The 11,553-nt window shown below is 35.9% G+C and overlaps 1 protein-coding gene across 1 annotated transcript in view; it reads right to left on the minus strand.

Annotated features, from left to right (window-relative positions):
• LOC107665093 (H-2 class I histocompatibility antigen, D-K alpha chain-like) overlaps window positions 1-4,288 on the minus strand; it is an 8,659-nt gene extending 4,371 nt beyond the window's left edge. The window contains exons 1-3 of the mRNA XM_016455845.1: window positions 4,165-4,288; window positions 1,317-1,556; window positions 880-1,134 (exon numbers count right to left, since the gene is read on the minus strand). Of these exons, the coding sequence (XP_016311331.1) occupies window positions 880-1,134; window positions 1,317-1,556; window positions 4,165-4,228 (559 nt within the window). The 5' untranslated portion in view covers window positions 4,229-4,288. The remainder of the gene's footprint in view (window positions 1-879; window positions 1,135-1,316; window positions 1,557-4,164) is intronic.
• Window positions 4,289-11,553: the final 7,265 nt, after the last annotated feature.

The following is an 11,553-nucleotide window of genomic DNA, read 5'->3' on the forward strand; positions in this document are numbered from 1 at the left end:
CGTGTGTGTGTGTGTGTGTGTGTGTGAGGGGAACAGGGTCACATCACAGGAGAGTGAACTGCCTGTCAGAAATCATAGCATGTCAGCTGTCTTAACCGCGGCTTGTATACTGCATCATCACTGAGTCGGCCACGCGACTCTGTTGCCCTTTCGGGCTTGAACTGATGGTAAAACTAACGACATTATTAACTGTCTTGATATTTACTTTGAAAGCTGACGCTCGCGATTATGGTAAGGGGCGTTACATTTCCGACGAGTGCTTGCGGTGTTCGGCCAATCACAATGCACTGGGTCAGCTGGCCAATCAGAGCAGACTGCGCTTGTCAAAGGAGGGGGCTTTGTTGAAAACGACGTGTTTGAGAGAGGCGGGGCATAGGTGAGCCACAATAATGTACAGTATTTGAAAAATAATGTGTTTTTTGAACATTAAAGCATGTCAACCTATTCTGTTACACCAAATACACAAAATAATGATCTTTAAAATAGCATCATATGACCCCTTTAAAAAAAGAACACTGTAAAATATATGATCAATAAGTCTTATGTTTTTTCATTAGTTTACCTTATTAAAATAATCTAACCAATTTCAACTTTATGCTTTAAGGCATATGAGATTAAAGTAGATACATTTTTTTAAATGAGTTGAGAAATACAGACAATTTGATTAAACTTAAAAATGTAAGGCAGCAAATGCCCTGAAGTTTTTAAGTTGAGATGGATTTTTAAAAAAGTGAAATTCATACAGGTTTGAAAATTTAAACATCGCTTAAAGTGTCTTCAATGGTGATGATGACAAACAACCTCTGTACCACGACAAAATTAGAAAGAGTCAAAAACACAAAGAAGAGCTCATTATAAAGTGATGCGCTCAGAACTTACTCTTATATGTGTTGTTAAACGTGGAGATCCACTTAGTGCAGTTTATGAGGAAATCCTTGAGAAATGGGTTTCGTCCAGTTTGATGATTAATTTCGGTTTCTATGACTTTATCCATCCACGGAAGAAGGTCATACTTACAGCTAATAAAATCATTTCCATCGTATGCAAACTCATCAAAGGCCTTCAGACTCTTCACTGCTCCATCAGGGAGTTTCTTCAGCTCACAGCCACTTATTCTCTGGAGTACATGTAACTCTACAATCACAGAACAACATAAGTAAGTAAATAATCATACTTGTGTACCCTTGAGAGTACACGGGTGCCTTTTGAGTGAGTATAGTATAGATGCTCAAAGAGGCTACTTGATGAAATTACACCTTCATTTTCATTCCTGAGCTCAAATGTTGATTAGATGTTGATAAAAGCACTAAACTCACCAGAACACTCAGTGCAGTTTGACAGAATACTGATCAGATCTAGATACCCATCTTTAGTTTCAGGCGGCCCTCCAGGAGCTTCGTTCCAGTCGTCTACAGTCAGATTCTCTCTCATCCAGACTCGTTCTTCAATGCTGTAGTGAGAGATCTGTATGTGATCAGACTCACCCACAGCACTGAACACTGGAAACGGACCTGCTTTGGTCAGGACTGTATACATGTAGTGAAGGGAGTGTTTCTCTGAAAAGCACGAACCACAATGAAAAGAAGCAGCGAAACCTTTTCTCCTGTAAAAACAATGTCAAAAGCTATTCATAAGGTCTTACTTAAAGGGATAGTTCACCAACAAATGAAAATTCTGTCATTAAAACTGTCACAGTCCCACCTGTGGGACGTTTGGCGCTCTGTTTTGTTGTTGTCTTTTTTCTTTATCAAATCTTTTAGTAATCATCATATATCATATATCATTTGAAATCTTAGAAGCCCAAGATTCATCCTGTGAAAACCATTTCGAAATCAGACATTGCGTTACCATTGAAATGGTACTTTAAAATCTTTTGGCGGTCTCCTCCCCCTTAGTGGGCGGTGTCAAGTGTCATATTACAAAATGTATTACGGTCTTTTAGAATCAAAACTTTTTATAATCTTGACAAAAAACATATAATTGGAAAGGTCTGAGTCTCAGGATTCCATATTTGGTGGTTATTTTGAGTAGAAGTAGAATAGAAGTAATATTGACAGAGAAATCTAGACATTTGTGACAGAAAAATGCATTAAAAAAATTCAATGGAGTTTGGATGGCACCCGGTGGCTGTTTATGGTATAACGCCCTAAATAAAATCTCACAGGAACCTCAGTTTTTTTCATATCAACTTCAAATTTGGAACATAACTTATTTAGACATAAGGCTATAATTTTATACCAATTTTAGAGTAAAACCTGATATGTAAAATATTTATTATATATAAAATAAAATAAATTAATATAGTGCATTTTCTTTACAGTAAATGTAAACTACTATAACTTTTTGATACTTAAATTTGAAAAAAATTCCACTTTTGCGATAATTTGCTGATTTTCTTCTTTAAAAAGAGACCAACCTTATGTCTGTATTCCAAAGTGTTCATAAATTACAACAATTTAAGTTTGGATAGTGCACCTGCATGCCTATTTTAAAAAATGGGGGGTGTTACCCTCACTCATGTCGTTCCAAACCTATAAGAGCTTCGTTAACCTTCAGAACACAAATTAAGATATTTCTGATGAAATCCGAGAGCTTTTTGACCCTGCATAGACAGCAATGCAACTGAAACTTTCCCAGGTCCAGAACTGTAGTAAGGACATTGTTAAAATTGTGCATGTGACATCAGTGGTTCTACCGTAATGTTATGAAGCTACGAGAATACTTTTTGTGCGCAAAGAAAACAAAAAACAATGACTTTATTCAACAAGTTCTTCTCTTCCGGGTCAGTCTTCGATGTGTGTTCAGGAGAGTGCCACGACACATGCGTGTGATGCTTAATTAATTCGTGTTGCAAAGATGAACGAAGGTCTTACAGGTTTGGAACGTTACCTGTAACGGAGTAATTAATGATAGAAATTTCATTTCTGGGTGAACTATCCCTTTTTAACTGGAACGTAAAATCCACACTAGAGGCTTAGTTACTAGTTTGAAACTAACTACTTTATTCGGTTGCACCGTTTGTTATAAGGCAGAACACAGCTATAGCTACACTCTCAGAAAAAAAGTTAAAAATGCTATCTCTGGGGCGGTATCTTTCCAAATATACAGTGCACCTTTGTTCCTTATTTACCTCTAAAGGTGCATATTAGTACCTAAATGGTACATTTTAGTACTGAAATAGTGCAATTTGGTACCTTTTGAAAGAGTGCTTTTGTGACAGCTTTTGTACCTGTTTTTCTGAGAGTGTACCATAGTGCACAACAACTAAATTTAGGGGAGACTAGGTAGTTGTAACGACACCAATTCCACCAAGCAGGGTAAGGTAGGAGTCCTATGATCAGTTCATTATTTCCACACTTCCTCCCAGGCTGTAAATATAGGTACATGCAGATTTTATAAGAAAAAAAAAAGAGTAAGAATTAAATTTTTTTTTTGACCAAAACTGTATTTTTTTAGCACTTAAACTTTTGCAGATAAAAGACAGACAGATAGAGGTGAAACTGTCAGTATTTTAAATAGAGAACTTTTATGTTGTCTATATAAAGGCATCTGGCAGCTCAGAACCAAAGGAAGTGTGGGTTAGATGTGCCCTCTGCAGTCTCTGAGCATGCACTCTAGGGTTAAAAACAATGATTTGTCACCATTGTGACTATGATTGAGAATATTAGCACACTGACACACAATCACTGACGGCGTTTTTTATTAGACCCGCGTGGAATTGAGTGTTCGTTGAGCATAAACACTGTTAAGAAAGTTTATTCTAGTAGACTAATTGTGTCAAACAGAAAGTGATTTGAAACAAACCACACACAGGAAACTAACAAAGCAACATCGACAACGCAACGGGAACAACATGATCGTTTTTAATCTGCAAATAACATTAATTAACTGTATATGAAATAAATAAGGATCAACATATAAATACAGATATATATATATATAAAAAAACATAAGAAATTGCATTTTTTATTATGATTATTGTGATCTATTGTATTTTATTATGATTATTGAGTTTGCTGTGTAAGCAGATGAGCTCTGTTTAGCTCGGGTTCACATTAAAGAGAGCCTACTGATGCAGTTCAGTCAAATCTTATATTGTATTCCAACTATTAAATTATTAACACTGTATAAGTCCCAAATTTGACCAGAAAACTCTGTGCTTACCTGGGTTCGCATTGCTTTGAGGAGAAATGCAAATAAAAAGAGATAGTAAAATGAGCCAAAACATTCTTGTCTATAAAGAAAACGTTTTGAACGAGAGCAGTCCTTAAATGATTTCATGCGCACGTCCTGAACAGCTCAGCAGTGAAGCGGTTTTTATCGTCTCTAGGTGTTATTGAGTGCATTGCTGCCCTTCACTGGCTGCTGATGAAATTACACTTTCGTTTTCCAGCCGGATAAATGTAACACTGTACCTCAAATCCTCAATGACAACATCTAAAGTTTACTTCTGTAAAAAAAAATCTTTATTTGCTAGAAAAGGTAAACAGAAGATCTGAATGATTTATTTATTATTTTCAATGATTAAAAAAAAACAACAACTTGCTTTCAGATGCTGCACTTTAACATTTCATTGATCCCTCCACAGTAAGAGCTTTACAGCAACCTAATGGTCCAGCATTAATTTTCCACATAACATTATTTGCTTCTGGCAAGGAACATTGTGCTACACTCTAAAAAATGCTGGGTTAAAAAGGGACAAACCCAGCTATTGGGTTGTTTTGACCCAGCGGTTGGAAAACAACCCAATAGCTGGCCAAAACAACCCAAAAGCTGGGTTTGTCCCTTTTCAATTTTTTAGAGTGTATTTTGTTCACACCTTTACAGACAGATATACAGTACAGCATCTGAGGCACATTCACAGTGTAATTAAATCTGACATTCAAACAAAAACATAAATTCAAATTCCAACAAAACACAATTCCATAAATTTATCTTTCACAGTTTCACAGTCCTCCTCCCTGAAACAACAACAGAGAAGTATACTGCATGTGATACAAATATAACCTTGATCCTTAAAAACAATCAAGAAACTGTCAAATGTGAAAAGTTTCAAGTAGTGTCATTTTATAGGAGCATAAATGAACATAATAAACAGGGTCTGTCGTGATTCAGTATTCTGATTCAAGTGACTCACAAACAGCCATTAGAAACGGCGAAGATGCAAAAATGAAATCTGAAAACAAACTTTTCTGAATGTTTTTTTTTCTTTCGGTTATACGAAAGAATATATGATATATATGTATCAAAGGAACATTTGATTTTATCACTTTGTAAATATTATGTTACTTTTGAATGTTCTCTAAACATTCTGAAACAAGTGGTGCTCTACGGTCACTTTTACATTTCAGGGGTCCGGTCACTTTTGACTGTGAAGACCACAAGTGTGGCCCCCAAATGAGGAGCACCAGAGGGGTAAAAAACGTTCCATGAATGATGTATAAATAATGCTAAGATCACATAACTTTAAATGAACATTCTATTAATGTTACTGGAAGAACGTTTGTGAGAGTACCTTGCCAGAACATTCAGAGAGCGTTTCCTGTTAGCTGGGGATGTAAAGGCCATAAATAGTATTTTTAGCTTAGAATACTATAACATCTTATAGCAATAAGAGTTCTTAATTTGACTTTCCCCTCATATTATTTACTGTTCATGTAATGAGATAAATAATTGCTTTTGTTTTGCAAATTTATGTTACCTCTTATCAATAACTTCTTAACTATTTATTCTTAATAAAGTAGAGCTGACACGGATTAGAAAATGCTGGGGGGAAAAAACAAGAGTACATTTTTCTGAACACAGCTGGAAAATTAGAATAGAGTGTCAGTGTGAACCTGTTCTCATCGCAGTCTAGTCTGTATTGAGCTCTCGATCAGACACTTTGGAGATCTGAAGCTGTTCAGTCGCTCCACCGTAATAACGATAACTTCTCATCAGACCTGGGAAAGATACAGCAGATCACACTTCATCTTGAGGACATACAGTATGTTTAAGCTGCACTGATGTCACACTTCACATTCGTTTGATAAACATATCTGATCATCTTAATATCATCAAATGAAATCCAAATATTGAAAAATCTCATCATCAAAATCTCTACCACCACATATTTCTACTGTCATTTTTAGCTCATATATTTCAAAACGAAAATTTACAAATGAGATTTAAAGCAACAATGATTATGTCAAATGTTTCATTCTCACCATGATGCTTTTTCCTTTTGTTGATGCAGCGACGAATCACAGAAGAGGCTGCAAATAGAACTAGAGCTGATATTACTGTTCCTACTGTAACAGGCCACTGAGATTCTGTTTCACAGCCAGAGCATCTGCCATCTGCAGAACGAAGATAAAAAATTATAAAAACAAAATCAGTATATGGAAACTTGAACTGAAATTGCTTGATCTATTTCAGCATTAGGATTACCTGTTATCAAATTTGAGAGTGACTTGCAGGGTGCAAATTACCCGAGCAAACATTTAAACAAAAAAAACAGCCTAATTTTCAGTGAATCAAAGACATGCATTTATTGTTTGGATGAAGCAAGAACATAATGTTAGTTAAATGATAAAGTTGCCAGAAACATACTTTACACCAGTATGAAACACAACTGGCACTTGCATTATTAGCTTGTAAATTAGCGTTGTAAAAAAAAAAGTAGCATTTTACTTGAAACTTAACATCAGCCAATGGTGTGTAATAAAACATTTGATATAAATAAATATAATTATTAAGAAGAATATACTTAGATGTATGACTTAGAACAAAGTGGGGAGTTTGTATGAATCAGTGAAGATTCATTAGTTTAGGATTAGCTGTGAAAGTAAAATATATTTTATGGTAATCTTCTCATTGAAGCTTTTTAATGTATCTGTAACACACATTTTTGCTTAATTAAATTTCTACATATAGCCTACTAATTATTTTTTATATTACAATAAACAGATAGAGCATCATTGAGAATAATCAGATCTTACAATGAATGGACAAAAGCATATTTATAATTTAACATTAACCAAAATGAACAAATGTGTGAAAATTATATTAATTAAAGGGGTCATAGGATGCCCATTTTCCACAAGTTGATATGATTCTTTAGGGTCTTAATTAAAAGTCTGTAACATAGTTTGGTTCAAATTTCTCAACGGTAGTGTAAAAAACACCTTTTTTTACCTTGTCAAAAACAGCTCTTTTCAGATCAAGCCGTTTTTGTAGCATTTTCCTTTAAATGTTAATGATCTCTGCTGACTCCGCCCCTCTCTTCCGAGCTGCTGTCAGAGAGACTGTTTACTTTAGCCGCATTCATCGTGAAACTTGCTATTCAGCACATTATTAGGAAAGGCGGTTTGCAAAGATTCATTAAAAAACCTTACACTCACTTCTTCTGTAGATGAGGCTGGATCATGAATGATTCGCGCGAACATAGACGCATTTATGTAGATCGGGGGAGCATTCCCTTCAGAAACAATGTAACAGTCACTCAGAGCGGGTCTAAGGTAAGACACCAGTCCAGTCTGTGCTGAAACGCTACTGTCACTCAAACTATCGTGGGAGGGGCCTGTCTGTGTGACGTCACACAGACAGGCATCTGAGATCGGCTCGATTTGAGAAAGGGGTAAAAATTTTAGTAGATTTAGTAGATTTTTATAATTATAGGGTTGTTGTGTACACACACTGCCAACACAGATTTCAGTTCAAACAACTTGTAAAAGTGCATGTAGCATCATATGACCCCTTTAATGCACAATACCTAATTTAGAATGAATATAGAATATATGTTACATGTGATGTGCTGATGTATACATCCTTGATGTATAGCGTTACGAATCACCAAATCATAATCCTCATCATGTATGATGATATTTACCCCATTCTACTGAAACTGGTTCTGTCAGGCTGCTGTGAATGACAAAACAGTCAAAAGATCTTTGTCTTTTCTGTCGATCTCCACACTGGATCTCATCTGAAAGGTTTCATCATCATTTGGTCTGATTCCAGAAGATGTTTGGCTCTCAATGTTAATTCTGTTCAATCTGATGTTCATCTCAATATCTCTGGGGTAGAAACCAGTGTTCAGACAGATCAGAACCAGCTTACTGTGATCATCAGGAGCTTTTCTAGCAAAGATATAAACATCTGGTGAATCTGGAGCAGAAAATAATAATAATGAAATTAAAACAGTTATCAAGAATTCTTTCTCAATGTGTGAAATAAATATCCTTGTATTTATTCATCAAGAAACTTAGTTAGCTGCATGTGATCCATTGTGACAGACTTAACTTCTACTGGTACTTACTTCACTGCAAAATGAAGATCAGATTTTCTGACATGCACACGTCTAATAGCTTTCATATATTTTCATAATTTAAACAAATTAGTTTTTTTTTCTTTTTACAATGTGAAGGGCTGCGGTTGAAAACCGCAAACCCAGAAAATGAAATAAAAACCATGTTCAAATGAGAATAATGCTGTCCTCAACAGTTTTATATTTGTAACTCTTCATTACTACTGACCTGTCGTTTAATAATGATAAATCACCTCTGTATTAAATTAAAACACAAACACACACAAAGACAGGAGCTCATTAAATGAATCTGATCCGAACTTACTATTTTTTGTGTTATTAAACGTGGAGATCCAGTCCAGGCAGTTCTTGAGGAATTCTTGAAGTTTTACTTGATGGTCTCGCTTGATTTTGGCATTTGGACTTTTATCAGAACACTGTAAGGTGTCAGAATTAAAGGCAACACAATCCTCTCCTCCAAATCCATATTCATCAATCGGCGTCAGATTCACTGTTCCATCAGGAAGCTTCTCCAGCTCACAGCCAATCACTCTCTGAAGAACAGAAAGCTCTACAATCACAGAACAATAATGATGAGAAACTTAAATCTATGCATATTTGTACTGATGGGAGTATAGGACACACTGTGGCTACTCACACTGTTTTTGTTCAATGTATGACACCTTGTGAAAAAGTCCAATAAAGTTTCATAACATGTCTGATAATGAAGAAGGGAAAGCATTAAACTCACCAGAAGACTCAGTGCAGTTTGACAGAATCCTGATCAGGTCTAGATACCAGTCTCTAGTTTCAGGTGGTCCTTCAGGAGCTTTGTCCCAGTCGTCTACAGTCAGATTCTCTCTCATCCAGACTCGTTCTTCAATGCTGTAGTGAGAGATCTGTACGTGATCAGACTCACCCACAGCACTGAACACTAGCAGTGTGTCTGATTTGATCATGATTGTAAACATGTAGTGGAGGTAGTGCTTCTCTGAGAAAGACAGAAATGACAGGAGACACTTTTTGTCCTGCTAGCACTGATCTATATGAATAAATGCGGCCATATATACCGGCAGACCGGTGTGAAAGATGGAGACCATGATTACTAGGGACAAACTTATAGTAACTTACAGTATAGCATCACTAGCCTACAAAAAGCCCACTGAAAATTTAATGATGAAAAGTTAAATCTACAAACAAAAATAAGATTCCTAAAAAAAAAAAAAAATTTGATTTAAGGTTCATGTTTATTTAACAAATAAATTTTGTACAAAAAGATGGACAAGTTCCAATTATTGATAGTGTCAATTACAATAATAACTACGGAGCCCCACACATGACATGCAAGAAAAAATAAATAAATCGTGCACACGATTTACTAATTCCTTCCCTCGATGTACTAAAACCTGCACACGATTACTATTTAGTTCCCTTCATTTGCTAATTCGTTCCCTCGATTTGCTAAATCGTGCGCACAATTTACTAATTCGTTCTCTCGATTTATAAATCGTGCGCACAATTTACAAATTCATTCTCTGGATTTGCTAAATCGTGCGCACAATTTCCTAATTAGCTCTCTAGATTTGCTAAATCGTGCGCACAATTTACTAATTCATTCTCTTTACAAATTTGGATTTGCTAAATCGTGCGCACAATTTCCTAATTAGCTCTCTAGATTTGCTAAATCGTGAATCGTGCTTACTAATTCATTCTCTGGATTTGCTAAATCGTGCGCACAATTTACTAATTCATTCTCTGGATTTGCTAAATCGTGCGCACAATTTACTAATTCATTCTCTGGATTTGCTAAATCGTGCGCACAATTTACTAATTCATTCTCTGGATTTGCTAAATCGTGCGCACAATTTACTAATTCATTCTCTGGATTTGCTAAATCGTGCGCACAATTTACTAATTCATTCTCTGGATTTGCTAAATCGTGCGCACAATTTACTAATTCATTCTCTGGATTTGCTAAATCGTGCGCACAATTTACTAATTCATTCTCTGGATTTGCTAAATCGTGCGCACAATTTACTAATTCATTCTCTGGATTTGCTAAATCGTGCGCACAATTTACTAATTCGTTCTCTTGATTTGCTAAATCGTGCGCACAATTTACTAATTCGTTCTCTTGATTTGCTAAATCGTGCGCACAATTTACTAATTCGTTCTCTTGATTTGCTAAATCGTGCGCACAATTTACTAATTCGTTCTCTTGATTTGCTAAATCGTGCGCACAATTTACTAATTCGTTCTCTCGATTTGCTAAATCGTGCGCACAATTTACTAAATCGTTCTCTCGATTTATAAATTGTGTGCACGATTTAGCAAATCGAGGGAACGAACTATTAAATTGTGTGCACAATTTATAAATCGAGGGAACAAACTAGTAAATCGTGCGCCCAATTTATAAATCGAGGGAACGAACTAGTAAATCGTGCGCACAATTTATAAATCGAGGGAACGAACTAGTAAATCGTGCACACAATTTATAAATCGAGGGAACGAACTAGTAAATCGTGCGCACAATTTATAAATCGAGGGAACGAACTAGTAAACCGTGCACACAATTTATAAATCGAGGGAACGAACTAGTAAATCGTGCACACAATTTATAAATCGAGGGAACGAACTAGTAAATCGTGCGCACAATTTATAAATCGAGGGAACGAACTAGTAAATCGTGCGCACAATTTATAAATCGAGGGAACGAACTAGTAAATCGTGCGCACAATTTATAAATCGAGGGAACGAACTAGTAAATCGTGCGCACAATTTATAAATCGAGGGAACGAACTAGTAAATCGTGCGCACAATTTATAAATCGAGGGAACGAACTAGTAAATCGTGCGCACAATTTATAAATCGAGGGAACGAACTAGTAAATCGTGCGCACAATTTATAAATCGAGGGAACGAACTAGTAAATCGTGCGCACAATTTATAAATCGAGGGAACGAACTAGTAAATCGTGCGCACAATTTATAAATCGAGGGAACGAACTAGTAAATCGTGCGCACAATTTATAAATCGAGGGAACGAACTAGTAAATCGTGCGCACAATTTATAAATCGAGGGAACGAACTAGTAAATCGTGCGCACAATTTATAAATCGAGGGAACGAACTAGTAAATCGTGCACACAATTTATAAATCGAGGGAACGAACTAGTAAATCGTGCGCACAATTTATAAATCGAGGGAACGAACTAGTAAACCGTGCACACAATTTATAAATCGAGGGAACGAACTAGTAAATCGTGCAC

Source organism: Sinocyclocheilus anshuiensis, unplaced genomic scaffold (genome assembly GCF_001515605.1).
Source record: "Sinocyclocheilus anshuiensis isolate Anshui unplaced genomic scaffold, SAMN03320099.WGS_v1.1 scaffold439, whole genome shotgun sequence".
Lineage (NCBI taxonomy): Eukaryota > Metazoa > Chordata > Actinopteri > Cypriniformes > Cyprinidae > Sinocyclocheilus > Sinocyclocheilus anshuiensis.